A 24,577-nucleotide genomic window follows, 5' to 3' on the forward strand; every position below is an offset into this window, starting at 1 on the left:
GTTATCACTGATAAAAACTTATAGAAAGACGAGAGACCAGCAATCAACTCACCAAGGCTGCAAGTCCAAGTTTTAATGAGCGAAGTTGTCGTGTTTACACTAACGTTACATGCTTCTGTGTCGTGTTGAAGTTTGTCGCGCCAGGTTATCATGAGTTTCAATAAAGTTTCGACATTCAAGGTCCTGTGAAAACATGGCGGCGCCCATGAGATGGAAAAGACTTGTGTTCTCTGCGTATACTCCTGCATTCTCCTGGGTTTTCACGAGGATAACAGACCGATTTTTCAAGACACATGATCGGAGGAGAGGGTAAATGATAGCGATCGCATTATGCATTGCATAAAGACAGACGATAGAAGTCGCGTAATGTTAAATCGCGTGTTTGGCTAATGATAGCTTGTGGTTGTAACGTTATAAGGGAGAGATCTGACTTACATTCATGTGTTGAGCTACAGTTATCAAGATGATTTCGAGAATATATGCTGTAAACATTAGAACAATAAAGATGGTTGCTAGTTTTGCTCTGCCATTGTTCATTACCTTATTTCCAGTAACCATCATTATATGTCCAGTGACATGTCATCATGTCCTTAAAGCTATAGTTCACCCTAAAAATCCAATTGAAGTGAATGGTTACTGCTTAACATATATTGTTTCATTATACTTTAATGAGGTGCCAAACTGCACACTCTTAGTGTCATGATAGTTAACGTTACCCCCTTACCAAAATAAACCAAGGATTAGGGTTTGTTATCTGTTAATACAGCCATGTTATCTGTTTCAGGCATGTCAGATCTGACAACTGTCAAATATTTTATTTTTCACGATATTCTATGAATGTAAATATGGATACTTGTTCATGTTCCTTTTTTGACAGAAGCATGTAGTCCAATGAGAACGTAAGTTGATCAGATATTCTTGTTAAACTGCTGTTTTTTTATGTGAATTGCAATGAAAGGGGTTCATTATAGAAAACTTAAAAGCACTGGTTTACAAAGCAGCCATTTACTGCTTGCATTCTTCTGTAAAGGTCACTTTAATCAAATCACTTTTCAGCCTGATAGTATTAGAGGCCTTTTCCTGAATATCTTCACTTGTTAGGGCAGATCTATGAGGTTTTTTAAACGTGGGTCTGTTTTTGAAGCAGGGTTGATGTATATGAGAAACAGAGAGAGTTAATTTGTGTAGATTCATAATCTGACACTCACTATTGACCTTCACATTGTTTTACACTCAGTCTCCACAGGGTCACGGCGCTCTCAAAGGCGCCTCTTTTCTTTTTGTTTTCTCAGGAGTTATGTGAGATCTACTGTAATGTGCGGTGAGACTCTGGGTTCTGTGAAGAAAAGTACCGTCTGGGTCGTAGAGAACTCAACGTGACCTTGGTGTTTGGCAGTAGATCTGAGTAAAGGGTTGCAGTTTGAGACTTCATGCTGTGTCATACAGACCATATTACTGCCTTGTGTCTTCTGAACACTGTTGCATTTGGAGCTGGATTTAGGGCTCTGTCCTGACTGAGTAGTTTGAAATCAAGTTTTGAGAAAAGGAGAGCTTTTGGTTTAATTATTGTTTTTAAAATAACAAAAGATATTGCATAAAACTGCATATGCTAATGAAATATTGAAACTTCTTTTTGTTATTTATTTAGCAGTTTAATTCACTGTTTTGCCAGATGCGGCAGACCAGGGCAGAACAATTTTTGTTGCCAATATTTTCACAAAAATTGTCATCATAAAATAAATATTTTTTTGTCCAAATAACAGCTAAGTACTAACAAATAAAGTACTAAAAATAACTTCTTTTTTTTTAATTTGGAAAAATAGATGTCAAAAGTGCAATTTATAATGTTACCTAAAAAATGTAATTTAAAATAAAGGCTGTTCTTTTGAATTTTATATTCTATTCTATTCTATTATTAAATATTATTATATAAATACTATATAAATATTAAGCAGCATAACTGTTTTCAACATTGAAAATAAGAAATGTTTCTTTAGCACCAAATCAGCATATTAGAATGATTTCTCAAGGATCATGTGACACTGAAGACTGGAGTAATGATGCTGAAAATTCAGCTTTGCCATTGCAGGAAAAAAAATTATTTTAAAAAGTATTTTGAATTGTAATATTAGACAATATTGCCATTTTTACAGTAGTTTTGATCAAATAAATGCAGCCTTTGTGAGCATAAGAGACTTCTTTAAAAAAAATTAACAAACTAAGCATGGAGTTTAGTATCACTGTTCAGCCACCAGATTATACAATATTTACTAATAGTGTAAACTGAAACACCGCAGTGCATTGTGTACAGTTGAAGAGTTCTGCCAGCCTCGCTCTTGGATTCTGATTAAAGGGTTTCTCCGCCCCTTATTTCTCTGTCGTGCTTCCTGTCCTCCTTTAGGTCCGCTGTGCTGCTCTTGGCCCCTCTCCTGGCAGAGGCGGACTCAGCCCCCCTGGCCTCCTCCAGACCTCCAGGCTTCACTGGTGTCGAGGGCCTCCACTCTCGCTTCCACTGGATGGCTGATCATGTACCTGCTTTCAGGGTCCCTGGGGGCCACATTCACATCCTTCACTCACCTGATGAGTTTTATCAAGCTATGAAGGTGTGTGTGTGTGTGTGTGTGTGTGTGTGTGTGTGTGTGTGTGTGTGTGTGTGTGTGTGTGTGTGTGTGTGTGTGTGTGTGTGTGTGTGTGTGTGTGTGTGTGTGTGTGTGTGTGTGTGTGTGTGTGTAAGCCAAGCAATTGCACCTTTAAAGAAACCATGTAGTCAGTAAATAGGACTATAAGGTTGTAAAAAGAAATCCTTTGTTCAACACTGAACTGACCTCAGCTAAACAATGACACTATTTTCTTTGAAGAGCTGCTTTACAGAGAATTGAATTCTGTTTGCATCACTGAATCATTAATTTCCTCTTATCACTATAAAGCTTTTTTTCTTTTTACACTCTATTGTATAAAGTGCTATATAAATAAAGGTGACTTGCTTTAATGTCTTATGACCAACAGATATTATCTCACTGCAATTAGTGCCTTTCTGTTTATAGTCATATTTATTTTATAACATTGTAAAATATAGTGTAGATGATACTTACGAGAAGAGGATGTTTTATATAACAACACAGGTGGATCTGTGCCAAATATCCATTGTAAACATAATGTGTCTCTTTCTACTAGTTTTTTATTAATTTTGAACATTAAAAGTAATAAAAGGATCGTGTATCGTTTTAATTGTAATATTGTAACTTATTTGTGAAATTGTTTATGTTAAAGAAATTTGATCTTGCTATAAAATCACCATTAAAAATTAAAAATAGAATTTTGGTCAAACCCTGGTTTTTCCATTTCAGAAGATTGTCTAGGGAATTGTTTTTTTGTCTAATTTGTTTATAAGTTTGCTTTGTTATAATATTATTAACCTTATTTTTTTAATTTAGAAGTAAGCTTCATTGAGATTCAGTTACCGCTACAGGTAGCCTAAATAACAGGAAGAATAACAAAACGCTGTAAATGGTAAAAAAAGAATGCGCTATAAACGAGTGTTTTTGATCATGATACTAAATTAAAAGAATGTGATAAGTAAAAGTTTGCAAAATTAAGTTTTTGTACAGCCAAAATAACTCAAAGCATTTGAGAGCGGAAGCCATGACGCAATCAAGTTACAATGGCCAAGGCTGCTCTTATGTTAAAAATAAGGTGAATAGCTCATTAAAAAAGCTTTAACTCAATGTCTCATTAAGTTTGTTGTTCTGTTTGCCTAGGCTCGTATCAAGACAGCCAAGAGTCGTGTGGTGATGGCATCACTGTACCTGGGTACAGGACCATTAGAGCAAGACCTGGTATGTAACCTGTCTACTGTCACTGAGAAAGTAAAGCCTGTCTTTGTGCAGTTTCTCATTGAGAATATTACATAAGAGGAAGTAATGTTTGGAATTTATCATCCTTTGTTTTAACCCTGTAAGTTCAAGAATAACTCATTTGTTAAGCAAAAAGATCAGGTATGAACAGTAACTCATGTCACAACAAAATCTGCAAACATTTTCGGAAATTTCTGTAAACTCTGAAGAGAATTTGATCTGGTGTTAAATCTTAGTATAAAAATGTAATTTAACTACTATCGCAGTGTACAGTAAGGTAACATTTCCTTGTTCGAATCAACATGCAAAACCAGCCAAGCCGTAACGTTCCTGCATCAACGAATCAAACATGAAAATATTGCTTAACCCTAGTATATGGTTAAAAACTCTAACATGGATTAAATAATTAGAGGCTTCTTTCATTGACTGTCTCATTTTTTTTGAAGGTTGGTTGCATGGAAGAGGCATTAGAGCGCTCACAGGAAGATCATGCACCTGATCTCAAAGTGTCTTTTCTGCTGGATTATACCAGAGGCTCAAGAGGTCTGTTTCTGTCTCTTTCACACACTAGCTCCTTTCACACAGCAATCCCGTAAAATCACCACAACGTCTTTCCAGTAAATACACAAATGTGCAGTTCACACAAGCAACAGCGTTCTGTCTTTTTACCGGAAAGGTAGCATTCACACATCAGTACCAAAATACCAATAAACTCTGTGATGTCAATCATCGGAAATGACCTTTAAATGCTGAGTCGTTTTTTTCATCTAGCTGGATGAGGAGAAGCACTTTAGTTTCATTTTAGTTCATTTTTCATTTTATTTTGTTACATCTGAGTGACCGGCGCAAGGGGATGATCACACAGAACGTGGTTTAGCTCTTAAAAACATGAAACCGATATTTACTATATTATTTCAGTTATTATAGTACGCAATAACTGCAGAGCTGAAATGCTGATGAATTGAAAATAAGGCAGGGTCTCGAGCGCGAGACGCGTTGCAATGCTCAGACATCTGCATGTTAAGAGCAGCAGAACTTAACGTAAACCGCTCCAACGCAGCTTTATGATTGGCCCAAAAAAAAACGTATTATGTCAGCGCGTTCTGAGCTCGGACATGCTCATACCGGTAAGCTTCATTCTTTGTTCACACCATCATGCTGGTAATTTACTCGTAATGTTACAATTTCTCATGCTGGTAAATTGCCATAACCGGTTTACAGGTAATCTTGAAAAGGTCCTGTTCACACATGATCTCATAACGGTAATTTACCAGTAAAGACTGTATGTGTGAAAGGGGCTACTGTCACACACACACACACACACACACACACACACACACACACACACACACACACACACACACACACACACACACACACTCAGGCTTTGTTCGGACAGACAGCAACTGGCATATCCAACCTAAATCCTTGGAGTTTTTGTAGTCTGAACAGCAAATACATGCGAGAGCCTGATCCAATACAATCTAAATCACATTATGTGGTATTCAATTCTCTCATTTAAAAACACGTTGTAATGAATTGTGAACGATTAAGTGATTTCAGGCACATCATATGTATGATTGTGTAAAATACAGTAATCTATCTGATATGTCTAATATGTTATGAAGTCATTACTATATGTATATTGACAACACTGAACATGTGGACATGATTTCATCACGTGTAAATGACAGTGAGGACAATCATTCAGTCCCAAAGATCGGATTTCAAAGTCACATGAGAATTTCTGTACTGTGAACAAAGCTTCACACTGACTCACTCAACTTCCCTCTATATTGTTCTTTTATTTCCCTTTAAAGGTCATAGATTGATCTTTTTTATCACATTCCTTTGAAACTATCAGGATATAATGCATAGAGAAACCCCCCTGCTAATTTCGTTTCCTTCTGTGAACACTGACTAACATGCGTGCACCATGTCTATTCTAATATAACAGCGTGGGAGTAATTTTGGAAGATTTCCAACTTTAGTAATTGTAGGTTGCATGTTCAGACCTCCACCCTGTTTTCTCTTTTCTTTTACCTCACAAACTACTTAAAAGAAACTGTTAGTCATTCCATTGACTGCTTTCAATGTGCTGTTGAAGTGACCCAATGATGTTGTAAGAATTCATGACCTAATATATCATGTGAACTGAGGCATCATATTGCAGCATTAATTACATTGTATGGTTTAGATTCTACTTAATCTCATGAAAATGACTCTTATTATGAGAATAAACACGACATTCACTCTCTGAGAGACCTAAGGTTCTTGTTTTTTTTTAATGTGAGTTGGCAATTTCTGGCTAGAACGACAGCAACCGTTGGCAATGCGTATGATATACGGCTATGTTTCTATGCAAATGAGCTATGAAGCAATGTGACGACTACCAATAAGAGTGCTCCAAGTGGTTAAGGAAGTATTATTTTTTTATGAATATTGAAAAAAGTTGTGTCTCTATATATTTTTTGTGGAATCATAATCAAAAGATCCTATGATTAGAAAGTTCAAAAGAATCTTTTGTAACTATTTTTCCATCTACTGTCTTTGGCATCACAGCTCGGTACAAAAAACATGCGGTTTGTCACATGTTTTAGTTGTTTCCTTGGTTTCGGTTAGTTTCCATGGTTTTTCATTGATTGTTTGAGTCGTTGCAAGTGTCATTCACTTCGTTGATTAGTTTCCCTGTGTATTAAAGCCCTTTGTTTTGTTCAGTTCATTTGTCTGTTCCCGTCGCTTAATACTCGGTTGTTCTGTTCCTGTTTTCTGCCCAGAGTGTTTTTGTTTCGTATGTTAAAGTTTGATTAATTGTCACTGCCTGTGATCCTGCCTCTCAACTCTTCACTGCAACCGACAGTGACAACTTAAGCATGTCTTGATTACTTTTAACTTTTATTTGTCCCCAAAGGGCAATTTTTTCCAGCATTACTACAACACTTACGATACAAATGTTAAAAGACATAACACTATATAACTCGATTATAGAATTAATAGAAAAAATTAGAGATGCACCAATTTATCAAAGTTTCGAAATGTATTACCTGAGTGAAGGCACCGAGTTGTATAATGTCTAATAATCCAACTTTTTTCTCTTGGTAAAATAATTAAATACTTGCTAAATAAAATTAAATCGGTACAAAATACAGCAGGGCTCGACAATACAGACTGCCGGGGCCAGCGTGAACAAAGCTCGGGACAATTGACTGAACTGTGACTGTCCCGATCGGGCCAGTGCTGCATCTTCACGAATATTTATCCACAAAAACTACTGTTAGACCTACCTGAAAAGCACTGTTTATTTCATATGCATCTTTGTTCTGCTGTATTTATGTATTTATGTTGACCCGTTGAATGGTAAATGGATCCAATCAATGTTCAGTAGAAATTATTTGATGCAGCAATAAACTAACTAGTATTCCTTAATGCATGTATTTTTAAACATTGCTAATTTAAAACATGATCAAAACAGTAATGACAACAGTAGGTGACAAATGTCGGTATCTGTAGTTTTCAGTGTATGTCCCTTTAGTGTAGATTACTTCAGTGTATGCACTTGATTCATTAGAATTTCTCTGTTTATTGTTTTTGCATCTACAGGTAAGCACAATTCCCGCACAATGTTACTGCCGCTGCTCCAGCGTTTCCCCGATCAGATGAGAGTGTCCCTGTACCACACACCAGACCTGCGGGGACTGTTGCGTCTTCTGGTGCCCGAACGCTTCAATGAAACCATCGGGGTGCAGCATATCAAGGCATACCTTTTTGACAACAGTCTCATCATCAGTGGGTATGTACGCATGCTTATATCACTGCAAAAGTGGATACTACACATGTATACATTATCTTTTATGTCTGACTAACTAAAATATGCTTGCAATGTAAATACCGACATTTCTCTCTGACAAAATATTCCCACAGCTTTTGCTCTTCATGGTTCCGGGTTTGTTTGTAGACTGTATGGAGGTCAGTGGAGGAGGAAATGTTTGTTGCCCACTCTTGAGTGTGATATCATCTCATACAGGGCCAATCTGAGCGACTCCTACTTCACCAATCGCCAGGATCGTTATGTACTTCTGGAGGACTGCGGGGAGGTGGCGGATTTTTTTGCTGAACTTGTTGGAGCCGTGGGCGATGTTTCACTGCAGCTGCAGTCTGACAACAGTGTGAACATGATGGAGGGAATGGTGCATCCTTACAAAGGCAAGTGCTTTTCAAACAGATGCTACTTCCTTAAATGTAAAATGTCATGCTCTAAGACAATGACAGGGGAGTTCACTGGGAGTTCCTTAGCATTAAGTTTAACGCTCCTGAGGAATTATGCAAATTAAGTAAAGCCACAAAATGCTGAATGTATTTTTACTCTACTTTCTTAGCTTGAAGGCCAATTCTGAGCGATAGATTGTGGCAGCTATCTGGCCTACTTTAGTGAAACTGTATAACATTGCTCTAAAAGTGCACTTGATTAAACCTATAAAGAGATATGCCTGGTTATGATTAATTACTGCTGACAATATCCAAAATATGCTAATTCAATGATGTAGACCAGTTAAATGGAGAGATATTCAAATGATATGTACTATAAAATATGTATCAGTGAATATTTTTTACACTTATCACAAAAAACTGTTCAAAATAAAAGTATAATTTATATCCAGATTTATTGTCATGGGCCTGTTAACTGGAGATATAACAGGAAGATACAAAAAAACGTCTTATTCTACTTATTCTAGAAAAAATAATTTTATGTAAGAGTGAATTGTCTTTAGTGATTTTGGCAGTATGAATATTCTTTCATTTATCTCAAAAAAACAGTTAAGAAATTTTGTTTCCTGTCTACCTAATTTTCTTTTAAATGCTGCTTGTTTGCGTATACATGTGCTGAAAATAACGTCAATGGCTTAATTTAAGCATGCAAGGCGTAGTGCTACATCATGTATTACTTGGTTAAAATGGACTGCGTGGTATGAATATCTATTACTTATTAAAAACATCCATGTTTATGTGCTGCTAGTCTTGTCTAAATGCAAGTGATCAAGCAACTTCGTCAACATTTTTCTGGCCATGAAAGCATTCCTGATAAGAGAAGTGAGTGACACTCGTTGCTTCTGACATGCATCATGAATCAGAGGTTATGATGGGAAATCACTAATTTCCTTGTAACACGGGCATTGTGGTAACATGTTGAGTAACAGGAAGCTCAAAGCCTGCTTGCTAGCCTCAGGTCTCTGTAATGCTCTTCAGCCATGACTCGGTGTGTCTTACGGTCCCCAGGCTCAGTGAGGAGCCCGAAACGAGTGAATGAGTGATTATGCTCATTCAGCTTCAGTCCATATCCGTAACCCAGCGCCGTTCAATGACATAATTGTGGTGGAGCGGGGCCACAGTTTGTCACAGATCCCAGAAATAGTGCAATGATGTCACCTTGCTGGTGGTAAATGATCTGTGCTGGGAGGGTAGGAAAGGAGAGATGCAGGAGGAGGATGGGTTCGGGAAGGAGCTATTTGGACCTCGCTACAGTCTGTCAAGACAATGAGGTCAACGGGAAACGATGGACTGATAGCCATGAGCGAGAATAGTGAAGTATGACGGTAAAATGAGGACAATTTCTGAATGAGAATAAGGGTGCTCCGATTGATCGGGCGCCGATCGTTATCGGCCGATAATAGCTTTATATAGTTTGATCGTGTTCTCTACAAAGGCCGATCAGATGACACAAAACCTGCATTTTTCTATGAGCAGAAAAGATTGCTTCACTACATTAACCGGTCTGGCAGTTCTACCAGGTGTCTGAAAAGGACAATAGATTTGCAATGTCTTTGCTGAGAGGAGAGACATTGCAACGACTGCAACCCTACAGCAATGACAGCAAGAAAGCTAGCGCTGTGGTATTTTAGTGCATTTCTTTCCTTCACAGCAGTGCACTTTCGTTCCTCCCTAAAAGCCCAAACTTAACATCCAAATCAGCTAGATCAGTGATTGACATATAATACAGTCTAGTGTTGCTAAACTGCAGGACGTGCTCGATTAATAAAGAGAGTTATTAAAATTGCATTAAGCCACGAAAGTGATACTGTTCCCCAAGCGGCTTTCTGTGTGCGCGCTCCGAGATGGAGTGGAACACGGACAGGCAAAGTGAACTTTGAGCTTCAGGTTCGCTCATAAACCGTTAACAACACACAGAAATATGTTAAAATACACAGCTTAGTGATATTCGCTTAAACACTGTTGGTTATGTCTTAAGACAGTTAACATGAACAGTTGGGAAATGTCACATGTGTATCAGTATATTGGATCCATGCATTCAATAACCCTTAAAGGGACAGCAGCCTAATATTCTTACTGCCGTCTGTGTCATTAATGTTTATTAAACAAGAGAAGACAAAGAGAGGATTGGATTGCTAAATATAAATCTTTGTTTAATTTATACAGTGAAAACAATGCAGTGTTGAAAGTAACAAGTGATTACTTTCAGTTGATAAGACTGTTTTGTTAACTGTTCTGTTATATTTGTTAAGGTCTAAGCTGTTCATAATCACCAGAGAGAATGGAATATGTTGCAGAGGTTGCTTGCCAATAAATAAACAGTTGAAAATGCATGATACTGATTATTTTTTGATAGGCCTACTTAAAATACATTGTTGTTAAGAATAGTCAGCCTATAATTTATTTCAGTGATTGATATCGGTGATCTTATTGGCCAATACTGCTTCCAGTGATCGGTAATCATTGATCATCCTCAAAAATCCTTATCGGAGCAGATCTGATCTTCTTCTTAGTAAAGAAGACTATAAATCACATGCGCTCCAGTCAGGGTGACACTTCTTTATGCAGCTGGTGGTTGACGTGTCAGAACAGTGTTCACATGATTGAGTAAATGGTGCTTGCCTACAAAGGAAAGTGCTTTTTAAGGGAGGGACCTGTTTAAAACAGAAGCTACTTACAAATACTTTGTCATATTTGAAGAGGGGATTTCACTTAGATTTCCTCATAACGTTCATGTGCATACTTTGTTTAAGCTTCTGAAATAAGGGATTATGCAAATGAGGTAAAAGCCTAAACACATTCACAATTGCCAAACGCAACTTCCTTAGCTTGCAGGCGGAGTGATAGATTGTGGAGGACGGATCTAACTACTATAATCTGGCCTAATTTAGTGATCCAAGTTCTGTATGCAGCTCATCGTTGCAAAAGCCTCATCTTCTAGTAAGAGTTAAAGGGGTCATGAACTGGCTTTTTAATTTTTTTTATACTGTTGTCTGAGGTCAACTTATTCATTTTGATGTTTTTTAATGTAAAAACCAAGTGAACATCATAAGTAATAGGCTATTTTCTACCCTAGTTTTGAGCCTAGCTCAAAAACGCTCTGTTTTTATGGGCGTCTCGCATTGAAGACTTGGAAGTAAACGCCCACTACTGTGAGTAGATAACAGTTTTGCATATTATAATGAGTTTCAACTCACTCGTCAGTGCACGTAGGGGAAATTGATTAGACATGTACACATAATTATTAGATATCAAACGATCTGTAACAATGCATTACTAGCCTATCAGATTATTATTAGTTTTTGAATAAAAATTTTACTCTCATAAGTTGCACCATTCCTGTCGGATCCACTATAGAAGGCACAACACGTTTTTTAATCTTAATCGGTCTGCAAATCCAGTCTCGACCTGTGTCTTGTTTACAAAAAAATCCTCAGTGAAATGAAGCGAACAAACGGACAATGTTTTGCCCATATCAGCTGGAATGTCATTAAAAATAAAGTTTAACCATGCATTCCTATTGGAATCCAGAGGAAGCTTATGCAGCGACTGTCTTCTTCCACAACCAGGCACTGCACAATATTTTGTAAACGGCATGTTTACTGCTCGGGAGCTCGATCCGGTTTGTCATCACGAGGTAGGCATATGTTATTTAGCTATGCGCGAATCGGTGGGCGGGGCTAAACTGGCCGTGTTGAAGTAGGCGTTGATCTTCTTCTGCGAGGGTGGTGTTTTATCCTCTTTGACGTCATAGTTCCCCACTTTGAAAAACAAGTCGTTTGCTGAGCCTGGTGTCAATAAAAGCTTTTATTGGACTAACAAGGACGGTTTCAGTTCTGAAACTTACAGGGTATTCTTATAATATGATGAACTCTTAGATGTCAAAAGCTCAAGGAAAATTTGATTTCTCAGTTCATCACCCCTTTAAGGCCCATGATATACGTCAAGTGAAATCGAAGAACCAATGTGTGACGTCATTTCGTCAATTTTGTTTGAAGATGGCTTTGTGAGTTTAGAATAGTTCTGGAAAGGTTCGCTCTGGCTGGTAAACGCCCCCGAGCTACCATTGGTCCGTGGTGATTACGTTTTAGGTAGGTGTGATCTGAGGCTCCGCCTTCTTTAATGTGGAAATTATCTCCGGTTCATTTCTTCTGTTCAGACCATCAAGGTCAGATGTAAGTAAAAACATGAAAACACTGGAGAGCGGCTTTTATAGTGGAAATTAAAATTGTAGTTCTAATTGAAAGTGACACTATTTTTTCATGTTTAATAACGTGAAGCTGCTTGCTTTAAAGCAATATATTGTATGAGGTTATATATAAATAAACTTAACGTGACTAGCTCAAACTTGCGCAAACAAACCCACATGAATATGATCAGATGCTTTCTTAACTGCCGTTTTCTCACCCCGTAATGTTTTTGTTTATTTTGTTATTGAAAGAAAGACACAGCACATATTTACATACAGTATTTTTTACATGTTCATCTAAACACCACTCTCAGCAGCTTTGGCAGTGTCAGGATGTTCGCTGACACTACATCTGAAAAGGTATTTCAAACCTTTAAGCGAAGAATGAAAAATAACTTCTCTGTCGGTATATGGGCGCCTTTACTGGAGCGCCGGTCCATTGAGAAGCTTATCCGCTGAGTCGGCAGTCGAGTCCTGCCCCTGTATCTCCAGTAACTGGATCCCACAGTCTGTCGGTAAGAGCCGCTGAACTTCATGGCCCTGTTAACTAGATGTGTTTAGACCTCTGAGGCCTGGAGGCTTGGGGTGGCTGGCTTTGAGTCTGTGGGGAAAGCCCCTGTATCCTGCTTCAAAGAGCCATTTATTTGTTCTCCACCAGCCACACACATTTCTTATTCTCTGCATTTAACGAACAGAATATTCCGAGCGGCCTTGCTGCACATTCTCCCTGTTAACCAAATAAGCACAGACACCGTCTTCTGCCATACATTACCAACAATCAGCGTTCTGCACTGAAGCTAATTCATTATTTACAGATTATCTCTCTTGCTATGACTCACAGTGGCACATTATGTCTAGCAGAGGCGCCAGGGTTTGACAGAGCGCCTTTCCAGACGGTCAGCAGTTATTGACCCGCGTCTCTGAGGTTTTGATCATGCATTTGCAGGATCTCGCATGAACAAATACCTGAAATAATGGATTGGATGGGAGAATTACTTGTTGTTTCGCATGCATACCTGTTCAAATGAGTGTGTCTGTAAACTCCCTGTTAAGATCAGTTTCCTAGAATTATTCTGCTTATCTTTGCTTTTAGGTATATTGACATTTAAGGCTCCTTTGCAAAACCTTCTGCAAAGTTATACTGAAGTTAGACTTATTTTGAATGTTCTTCTCACGTAAAGCATCGGAGAGACTCATAATTGCTTTTACAATAGCTTGTTGTAAAGCTTGCACAGTGATATTTACACCACTTTTCAAAACTTTTGGGTCTGTATGACTTTTTTTGAAAGTAATCCTTTTATTCATTTGTGATGTATTAAAGTGACGGTATAGACATTTATAATGTTACAAAACATTACTATTTCAAATAAATGATGTATTTTTATATATTAATCACAATTTTCACAAAAATATTAAGCAGCACAACTGTATTCAATGTTAATAATAATAAATGTCACATTGAAGACTGTAATTATGCTGAAAATTCCATCATAGGAATAAGTACATTTTAAAACATATTCAAATAGAAGCCAGTTATTTTAAACTGTAATTATATTTTATAATATCACTGTTTTTACTGTATTGTTGGTCAAATAAATGCAGCCTTGGTGGGCATGAGACTTTCTTCAAAAACATTTTAAAATCATACAGACACTCTAATTTTGAAAAGTAGTGTAATAAGCAAGACATACATGGTACACACAATTGTCAGATAAAAATATTCAAATGTATCTTTGTCAATCTATTTTTCTCAGTGTTTGTCAGTAGTGAAGGAAATATGGTTATAATCAACTATTTATCATGCCGTTTTCTGTCGTTTTGTTTGGATTTTTTTTCCACTGATCTCACCACAGTGCATTATGGGATCGAAGTGATGTGACATTATAATTTTTCCACAAACAATGTTTTAGAACAGCTTTTGTGTGTCTGTGCTTAAAATACTGCTTATATAGGCATCTGACTAGGTTTTGGAATCCAGCCTAAATGTATCCAATATTTATAAGCATTTCAACCGATTTGAGTGTTCTCAGAAGAAGTCTGTCTTGCGGTTTTACAGGTAACAGAGCAGATTTTTCTGCATCAGCACAGAAACGGATCATGGAGGTAGTGAATACGGCCCGTGTCCGACAGAGCATGCTGGAGACTGAATGCCCAGAGGTTCCTGATTCAGATGGGATGGTGCCAAATGACACCTGGATCTTTCCACTCATGCAAATGAAGCCTCTGGGCATTTACTTGGATGAACAAATAACCAAACGACTGCTCATAGAGGCTGGTGGAGACTCTGTCATCTACCTGACTTCGGGTTACTTCAACCTGACGCGCACCTACATGCAGCTGGTGCTGGGTGCAGCTGCAGACTACCAAATCCTCATGGCCTCCCCTGAGGTTAATGGCTTTTTTGGAGCCAAAGGAGTAGCAGGAGCAATTCCTGAGGCCTACGTTCATCTCGCCCGACAGTTCTACAATAAGGTGTGCATTTCTTTAGTTTGTCATAGGGCTGGGCAGTATGACGTGTATTTTTACCTGTGTCGGTAGAGATAAACACTTCAGTGTAGACAGCTCTGTCTTTTATATACGGTGCAATTTAGATTTTGTCGAGTCATGCTGCCCATGTGCAGTGTGGAGAGGATGTAATCATATAGGTTTTTTTTATTTATTTATTTATTTACATTCTTATGATTTGTGGCCAAAAAAGTATTTAATTCTGGATTATTAAATGAAAATAATGAAAGTATTTTGTGACGCTCAAAGGTTTAAAGGAACACAATGTCATTTTTGGTGCTCATCTGCATGCTTTTTTGCGGAAGAACATTGTAGCCGGTGCTACTTCTCTCTGTATGTATATGACGAGTCATGCAGATACTGGGCTACTCAATAGTCCGAATATAAACACTTATTATAGGGTTACTGTATTGGCTTCAGTATAAGACAAAAACACAGTTTGGAAGATGGATTCATGAATTACGCGTATTCATTTTGAACAAAAAAAGTTACTGTGTACCTTTTAAAGTTTTTTTTAAATGTTTTTAAAGGTTGTAATATTATTACAATTTAAAATAACTTGAATTTTTTTAACTGAATTTTCAGCATCATTACTCCAACCTTCAGTGTCACATGATCCTTCAGAAAACATTCTAATATGATGCTGATTTGGTGCTCAAGATTTTTTTTCTAAAACATTTTTTCATGATTCTTTGCATTTATTTTCTCGGAATTTGTTTAAAATTAAAATTCTAAATGTCTTTACTGTCACTTTTGATCAACTTAATGCATACAAACTGATATAATGTTATTCATATGGTTATTATTTTCTCTTTGTTGTCCACCCCTAATTTTGCAGTTTATTATTGTTGCTTGTTCTATAGATGTGCTGCAGCTACAAATTACACTCAATTTTCAGGGTTTGAGTGCTGCTTTTCTGCTAATTTTCATTGTTGGTTTTAAAAGGGAAACATTCAGCATCCTGTCCATTTCAGGTGTGTCAGCTGGGTCAGCAGAGCCGTGTCCACTTGCATGAATACCATCGCCCCGATTGGACATTTCATGCTAAAGGTAGGTGTTTGTTTTCTGAACTTGTTTTTTTTCTCAGAACTGAAGTGGATCAGCCCAGTTCCCAAAACTTGGGTGTAACAGGAAAGCTCATAATTTAATGTGCAGAGCAGGTTTCCCAGCACCTCTGATTGAATAGCCTTAGAGTTCTTCCTGGACAGCTTCAGGACACAGAGGCTGCCAGACACATGTGATGTTTTCTCTGTAAAGCAGAGGTATGCTTTGGCCACGTTTTTTTTTTTTTTTGGCTGTTGAACGTCAAACTATTTCAGCTTTACTGTTTCAGCATGTTTTAAAAACAAATCAAATCGAGCCATAAGCAACATAATCGCCACAATGTTATTTTTCAACCTGCTGTTGTGTTTGTAACTTGGAGTGGTTATTGGTTTGGTGTAAAAATGCATGATTTAATTCTAAATTTGATGTGATTATTCATATGGCATTAACTGAGTCTCCTCATACACTTTAATAAAGGCCCCTGACCTGAAGGGACAGAATAAAATGGTGCTGTCTGGGGAAAAATAGATGCGTGACAAACCTGAGCAGCGTCATGGGAATTCAATTTCATGCTCCTGTTGAGAAGTCTGGCTTATTAGATAAAGCCTTGTCATGCCGTCATTTCTTGTAAACAGTAGAGCTGAAGTGGGAACAGAACAGGGTGCAGAGGTCCCTCCAGCTGAGCTACAAAGAGAATCAATGAACATTAACTGCCATTCTGACGCTGGCCGCGCACCTCAGGAAAGAGACAGTGAGGTGGACTCTGTTAAGCCATTCACCAACTGCGTGTCATGCTGTAACTACACAATTCTGTCTCCAAAAGGCCTGTTTTTCCTTGGCACTTTGGCAGTCATTTAAAAGTGGTATCAACTAGCAAGTAGGATGTTTACTTCTAAGTGGGGTCATGTGGCAAAACCCCCCCATTGAGATGAATTCAAGTTAAAAGAAAGTTCCTAAAGTTCTTTGAGCGTTAAAGAACTTCCTATGTGAAAAGGACGGTTATTAATGCATATAACACAATTTAGGCATCAAAGTTATCAACACCATACATTTCATAACATTTATCAAGTAAATAAATGTATTTTTCAAAATTTATGTTGGAATCAAATTTAGTGTTCTTAAAGTGCTAGTGCATTTGAAATGCTAAAGGCTAATATTTGAAAAATGGGTTCTACTTATGTCAAAGGCTGGGATATTCCCAAGTAAAGAGTTCAAAACTTGATCGGACCCATTTCACTAACATTCAGAAGTTTGGTGTTAGTGTCAGTTAGATGTGTTTTAATGTTTTTAAGCAAAAAAATTATCTTATGCTCACCAAGGCTGCTTTTGATCAAATTTGGTCATTTTTTAACTGAAATGAATAATAGATTTTAAAATGTAATTTATTCCTGTAAAGGCAAAGCTGAATTTTTACCATCATTACTCTTGTCTTCAGTGAATAATTGATTATTATCAATGTTGCAAACAGCTGTGCTGCTTAATTCTTCTGATAAATGGAAAGTTAAAAAGAACAGCAATTTTGTAATAGTCTCAAATTGTTCATAATTTTTGATCCATTTAATGCATCATTGCTGAATAAAAGGTTGTTGTTTTTTTAACCCAAACAAGTGGTTTATAATCGAAATACCCAATGCCATGATGTGACGAATAACTGTTTTGTATTGTGTTTGCTTGTATTAGTTTGAAATTAAATTGAATTAGGGTTAAGACATAGCCTTGGAGATAGTGAGTATAGCCGCATATAAAGGCTAATTGTTGTTGCATGTGTCCATAAGGAAGTCCTCTGGAATAAATTGTATAGTATTCCCAGCAGTTGTGTTACCTGATATTCAACTTCCATCAAAACGAACATTACCTCAGGTCAGAGTGGTTGTCATTCATTGGCAGATGTTTGAAGTGGCAAGCAAAGCCTGCTGCCTATTAATAGAACACACGTTTGTGTACTGTACATAGCTTAACAACTTTGTTTTTTTTTCCTTTTAGATGAGTTGTGCTTTGTTGGCTGTGGAAATGAAATATGGTTTTTAAGCTCATGACAGGAAATAAATATAAAACCACAAAAAAACAAAACGTAACTTGCTTTGAAGCATCTGACAAATGCATAATTTTGAAAGTGAGGGCAATTACAATATTTTTAGAGTAGAGTGAGTCATTGTAAACAATTGTTCAGTTAAATGAAGCATTATACAAAGCACTTATCATCATTACTGGTCTGGTCAATTCAATTTCTGGTCACTTTTTTCACTCTTCACAGGTCTGTGGTACTATGTGGGAGGAAGAGACCACCCCTGCCTCACTCTTATTGGCTCCCCAAATTTCGGCTATCGCTCTGTGCACAGGGATCTTGAGGCTCAGATTGCCATAGTAACAGAGAATGAGGACCTCCAGATGCAACTGCAACAGGTTGGGCTTCCTCTACGGCACCGCTTCTTAAGATTTATGGGTTATATGACCCCAGTACCCTGTGTCGGGATGTTTAACAGCTGTTAGTACTACCTATGATTTTTTTTGTAAGGGTTTACTGGAAACATCATCATAAAATCATATCGATCATATTGACATCATTGAATGTAGACCAATTTATGTTGCTCTTCTGAGTCTTTGATAGGCACCATATGATGAATTAATTCAATATTGGCTAATTTAAATACTGTAATTTTCTGTAACACTACATCTTTTTTTTTTTGTACCAGAGAGAAATACAGTCATATTATCTTTCCAATCTCAAACTTGCAAATAAAGGAACCATTAATCTATATTGGTCTCCAGAGGCTATAGTAACAACTGCTTCATTGGGAGTGCCATCAGTTTTTATAGACTGTAAACTAAGTTTCCTGTAATCTTCACTTATCAGGTTGTAAGTGATCAGTTAAAATCAGTTATATAATTGTCTTTACGAGAAAAACACTGAGATGACATAACACTTGAGATAGTGAGATAAGATTTCACATAAACCATCTTTTTTTTGGTTTGTTTTCTGTCTTGTCCAGGAGCAGGAGGAGTTGTACCAGAGCTCGACACAAGTGTCAAACTCCACATTTAATCAGCCGGACCGCCATGTAAAGTTGTGGGTGAAACTTGTTACTCCCCTTATCAAGAACTTCTTCTGAGTTCAACAGGCCTGAGGTGATCGATATCTCACTGTCTATGACAGGTTTGTTGCTATCGTACCTTTTCATCCTTTGCTGTAGAAGATCAGGCATATTAAAGTGTTTTAGTTTCAGACATGAGTAATTCCTTCTGGAAAATCCATCTTAAGATGGTAGCTGCGGTTTGGTACATGGAAGCCGGTTATTAGCCAGGCCAAGCTGGTTATTATCTGGTCCAATCAGGTTATTAGTTGAACCAGGCTGGTTATTAGCTGGTCTAGCAGTGACCATGTTCCAAAATCCGTCTTGACCACTTTAAAGTCAGAATGAACCCTATTTACTATCTTAATACGTGTTTCTCGTCTCATTGTGAATGATTTATTGGGGGCTGTTATTCCAAAAAAAAAATTTTTCGTAATGTTAAATCAAAATATCATAACTGGACCTTCCAGTGACATCTCTCTTGTGCCGTATTCAGGACTCTAATAATTTATTCTGATTAATCCCCGTCCTGTTCATCATTTTTGAGTGCAACGCCCAATTCAAAAACATATAATCAACATAGAGCCAAGTCCCTAGTCTACACTTTTTATTTTTCAAAAGTCTGTTACTTTCAGATGCACATCACAATATGGAAGAAAAAGTCCATTGCCTTTTTAGTTTTAGTAATGTTTGGACCAAACACCTAATAACATTTATTTTTAAAGCATCTTTATTAGTAAGTGAAAAATAAAAACAGTTGTTCATTGCTCATGTTATCTTTCTGCATTAATGTTAACAGGTGCAACTTTTGATTTAAAAAATATATTATTAAATTAACATTTAACTGAGAATAATGTTGTAGAAGGATTGTTTATTTTTAGGTCATATTAACTAATTAATGTTAACAGAGTCGTTTACACCTCTCGCTCGCTCTCTCGTCTCACCTTGTATCCTGTTTTGGTGCGTAAATTCTATTTAATTACTTCAAGAATACAGTTGTGATCTGCAATCAGAATTCGAAATGTTTTTAGTCACTTTATTTCACATTTTTCACATGGGAATAATACAACAGATGTTTCGGCTCGCAGGTCTTCTTCAGTGTGTTGAATGCTCTGATCCCTCCACTATTTAAACAATTATATTGATGTCATCAAAATTGGTCAGTTAAAGACCTAATGATTGAAGTCATCAGAAATACATACTGTATATTAGAATCAGAATCAGAAAGAGCTTTATTGCCAAGTGTGCTTGCACACACAAGGAATTTTCCTTGGTACTGAAGTTCCAGTGCACATATACAAATACAGATACAACAAGAAACATAGTAATACAAATTCTACGAATAAAATTATAAAAAATATGAAAATACTATAAAAATATATGGTCACATATATTGGATTTATATTACCACCTCTACATGATCCCAAGACTTCATCATCAAACATTTGGAATGTATTGGGATAGAGGAATTAATAGGATCATGTAGAGGAGATTATATAAATAAAGCGAGAAGCATTTTGGATTTATAAATTGGCTCCTAACAGCATGAAATGAAGAATTTTGAAGAGTTTTCCTATAATGAGATGAGTTGTTGATATATGAGATATCTAGATTACTACATGATTTTTACAAATGTCATATAATTAAATATTCTAAGTGTGAAGATCAGTGTTGATTAATGACGATGTATTTCTGATGACTTCAGTCATTAGGTCTTTCACTGCTTGGTATTTAATGTGGTTACATGGATTGATTTTAATTTGTCTAATTGGTTAATATTTTTGATTATTGTGCTTAGTGTAAAATTGTCTTGTGCTTCATGAAAATGATTGGTGTGTGCGTTTAACAAGATCATATTATTTGAGGATAATTGCTGTTGAACATTTAATTAAGTGAGCGATTTTTAACATTGACCAATTTTGATGACATCAATATAATTGTGTAAATAGTGGGTGGAGGGATCAGAGCATTCAACACTGAAGAAGGCCTGCGAGCCGAAACATGTTGCATTATTCCCATGTGAAAAATGAAATGGTGACTAAAAGGATTTCGAAATTTGAGTGCGCTTTTATCACATACTAATGTTAACAAATAAAACCTAAATGTAGGGTTTTACAGTTTTAGAAAACTCAAATTCAGTTTGGCACCATTCTTATCTAAAATCAAGTCCAACCCTGTTTTTTTTAATTGATTATCCTGTTTTATTTGCAAATTTGTTATAATACTGAAGTAATATGGGTTGCAAATGGTAATTCATGTTGACTTAAAGCAGCTAGCAACAAGCTACCATCTCAAGCCAGATTTTCCAGCAGGGATGAGTTGGTGGTATCGGGTATTGTGTGCATTTCATTATGTTGAAGCATAAATGAGCCATTCGCATGAAATGCTATGATGTTGTAGTTGCCTTAAGCAAACAAAAACAGAAATCAGCATTTTATTCCGCTTCAAAACAAATGACTAGGCTCTCTTGCGCTCAGTATAGTCAGACTTTCCCCGAAGATGGATATACAAAACCTCGGCCTGCCAGACAGTGGGTTCTTAAGAATGTACATTGTCACTCCAGTGGTTCCTTCAACCCAAATCCTCGTCACACAGCCCAGCGTGGAGCTAGCATGGCCAGACCACAGCATGAATTGATCATTCCAGTGCTGTCAGGCACAGACTTCAGCTGCACTGGCAATGACCTCCGCGAGCCCTCAGTCGCCAACATCTGGAGGCCGTTACGGCTGTTTTTCCTGCGTGCTCTACCATTCCTGCTCTTTCCTCCATTTGATTGCAAACATGCTCTATCTTACTTGCTAAATGTCAGGATTTAAGATTGTTTTTTTTTCCCTTTGAGCCTCTGGTATTAACAAAATGAGGCTGTCTAAGTAAATGTGAAAAATTAAACAAAGTTGAAAGACCTCTAGCATGCAGAAAGTACAGAGGAATTGTGTTCCTTTCTGTGTGTTTAATTAAACATTTATGCTATTTTGATCCTTTTTTAATAATATAGCAATATAGTTATAGTTATCTTTTTTAGTTATTGCTCTTGGTGTGAATGGACCTTAAAGAGGATGTTCAGTGGATGTATGAAGTCAGGTTCACACAGGTGTCCTTGTAGGGAGTTCATGAACCAAAAAGTGTCCACAACTTTTGTCCTCCTTTTCAATGCTATATCAATTGTTTATCATTTAAAACTTGAAAACTGCTTTTTTTAATGGATATCTGTTGTGTTGGTATTTTGTTGTTTAATCCTCTTTTGTAATGTCTGCTAAATGCATTCTGGTCATGTTGAAATCCGTTCTACAGAATTCTGGAGATTGTATTGTCACTTTCCAGGAACAATTCCTCTAAATCACTGAACATGAGAAATTCAAAACAGATTGTAGTCACACTTCTGGAGAAATGAACTTCCGAAAATTCCAGTCAGTAAAAATACAATGAACTTCAATCTGAAAATATAAAGTTATTAGACTTTACATTAGACTTAATGTAATATGGTTTGCAGTCCAATAAGCAGGTTTGTCTGTGGTTGATGATTTCCGATGATTTCCTTTCCTTTCCTTTGTAGTTCTCACTCTGCCCTCTAGTGATTATTCAAGTACATTACGCTTAAAACGGAGAAATGTTTTTTTTTAAATAGTGTTTTTTTTTTCAAGGTAATTATCACTATTACTACTTACTGAGTACTAACCTGTGCTACTGACTTGAATGATACTTCAAATTGAGCAGATTATTGAAATTATTTAGATAATGTAAAAATCTAATTTTTACTTCTAGCATTATGTAGGTTTTCATGCGTACTACTGTTGAAAAGTTTGGGGTCTGTCAGAAATCAATACCTCAATACTTTTTCATACATGCAAAAATCATGGTTTCCAAAAATATATTAAGTAATGGCTTTTTTTTTTTTTCAGATGGAGGTGGGCATACGTGTGATTTGTACACGAGGCATTTGCAAATGTCTATGGTTTTGCTGATGGTTTTGAAGATGACTGGCATTGTGGGCCTCAGCCAGCGTCCCAGGCAGCTCCAATGATGACCACTCAACTAATCAGCTCTGTGCTATTATATTTAATAACATTCATTCTGATTTAGCAACCTCATTGTTTAGAGAAAGTGCATGTAAAACCAGAACAAAGAATGATGGCTATGATGGATATGTATCTGTAAGCAACATGGCAGATATGAACATTTGGCCATCAGTTTGATGTGCATTTAACATTTATGTACATATTTTAGTTAATTTAATATTTTTTTTCTATAAACCATTTGTATTATTTTGTCACTTTAGTAAGATGCTCTTTAACAAAAAAACTTTCCATTTTTCCATTGTACTTTATTTTTTACTACATTATTTTGGTCAAAAATGGCAGAAGCAGTTCATCAATATTGATTGCATTAATAAGGTCAATAAGTTGATCACGGGAATGCAAAGTGATGCAGTTTGAGTCATGCACATTTCACCAACCCTTAGTTACCTCAGCTGAAAATATCCATATTTCTCAAAAACATCCACTGTCTGAAACCAGTGCAAACCATCAAGGCTGAGTGCCTTAAATGTAAAAATTATTTAAATGAAAAATTATTTAATGTAGTCTTTTTCCAAACCTGCATGAATTTTGTTTCTTGGGATTTAAAAGGACAAAATTCACTATCGATGTATTGAGAGAGATTTTAGTATTCCACTAGAAAGTCATTTAGGTTTAAAATGACGAGGTGCGAGTATCTGATTGTTAATTTTTAGGTGAACTATCTGTTTAATACTCCAATTCTCACTATGATTGCTGAAACTGAGAATATGACATTAATAATTAGTACAGAAGAGGTCTTTGGAGAGCTTCAAATCCTGACCCGGCTTTAACTTCCACAAACCTTTACACATTAAGCATGGGATGGATTTGAGTAGGCCTACCTTTGTATCAATTGGTAGCATTTCATGACTGAGTTTTAATTGTTTAAACGGAATATTGCAGTATTATTTTAACATCGGAGTCGGTTTTTTGAAGTTGTCTTGATTTTGGTTCCAGTGTGCATGGAGGAAGAGCGTTTACTTGTTAGGTTATTTAACATTGAGACCATATGATTTTTGTCTTCTTTTTTTTATACTTCACTGGCTATAAATGTCTTGATTGCTAGTGTTTGGGAGCAACTAACATAGATGGAAACAGTACTGTTTAAAAGCATGTTACTCTTGCAGACAGATGCTACCTGAGTAAGATGTGGCCTTAAAACCACATCATCCAACGCACAAGAACTTACAAAATGGACAAAAACATTCTGTACCATATGAAGGCACTGTGTTTTTTGTCATTGTATAAATTGTTTTTAAGAATAAAAGGCTTATACAGTCATGGCTGAGTGAGTTAAATACAGATGCGTGACCTTTTGGTCTCATTTCTTCAGATTGTTCAAATGAAGTCATTTGTTTTTAGTAAATGCCCTTATACCGACAATTTTGTAATTTCTTTCTAAGTTTCATTAAGTGTAGCTTTGTAACGATATAAACCGGGTTGAAAACCAGCAATGTCGATATGTATAAATGAACAACGTTGACTCGTTCTCCGTGTTACCGAGATATTCACGTTTGTCCGCATAACATTTGACAGCTTCAGCCTTCAGGGCTTTCGTGCAAACGGCTGTTCCTTTCAGTTTGTCCTGCCGTT

At 36.7% G+C, this 24,577-nt stretch overlaps 1 protein-coding gene across 2 annotated transcripts; it reads left to right on the plus strand.

Annotated features, from left to right (window-relative positions):
* The first annotated feature begins 137 nt into the window (after positions 1–137).
* pgs1 (phosphatidylglycerophosphate synthase 1) lies at positions 138–24,265 on the plus strand. 2 transcript variants are annotated; one of them, XM_077200444.1, is made up of 11 exons: positions 138–309; positions 2,402–2,603; positions 3,759–3,836; positions 4,301–4,397; positions 7,455–7,644; positions 7,879–8,057; positions 14,366–14,781; positions 15,789–15,864; positions 18,113–18,261; positions 18,849–19,012; positions 22,829–24,265. In XM_077200444.1, exons 1-10 carry the CDS (start codon positions 194–196, stop codon positions 18,966–18,968), a joined length of 1,623 nt encoding a protein of 540 aa, XP_077056559.1. In that variant the 5' UTR covers positions 138–193; the 3' UTR covers positions 18,969–19,012; positions 22,829–24,265. The 2 variants fall into 2 exon arrangements, with proteins under 2 accessions (XP_077056559.1, XP_077056560.1); XM_077200445.1 differs by lacking the exon at positions 22,829–24,265 and adding an exon at positions 21,407–21,479.
* Positions 24,266–24,577: the final 312 nt, after the last annotated feature.

The sequence above is a fragment of the Siphateles boraxobius genome, unplaced genomic scaffold, assembly GCF_051911475.1.
Source record: "Siphateles boraxobius isolate OS27281-9 unplaced genomic scaffold, OSU_SipBor_1 46, whole genome shotgun sequence".
Classification (NCBI taxonomy): Eukaryota; Metazoa; Chordata; class Actinopteri; order Cypriniformes; family Leuciscidae; genus Siphateles; species Siphateles boraxobius.

Excerpts from the sequence above, each read along its gene's own strand:
- pgs1 (XM_077200444.1), top strand. The coding sequence starts at position 194 with ATGGCGGCGCCCATGAGATGGAAAAGACTTGTGTTCTCTGCGTATACT. Across the intron at positions 4,398-7,454 it reads TTATACCAGAGGCTCAAGAG|GTAAGCACAATTCCCGCACA; the intron begins GTCTGTTTCTGT and ends TTGCATCTACAG. Across the intron at positions 8,058-14,365 it reads AATGGTGCATCCTTACAAAG|GTAACAGAGCAGATTTTTCT; the intron begins GCAAGTGCTTTT and ends GCGGTTTTACAG.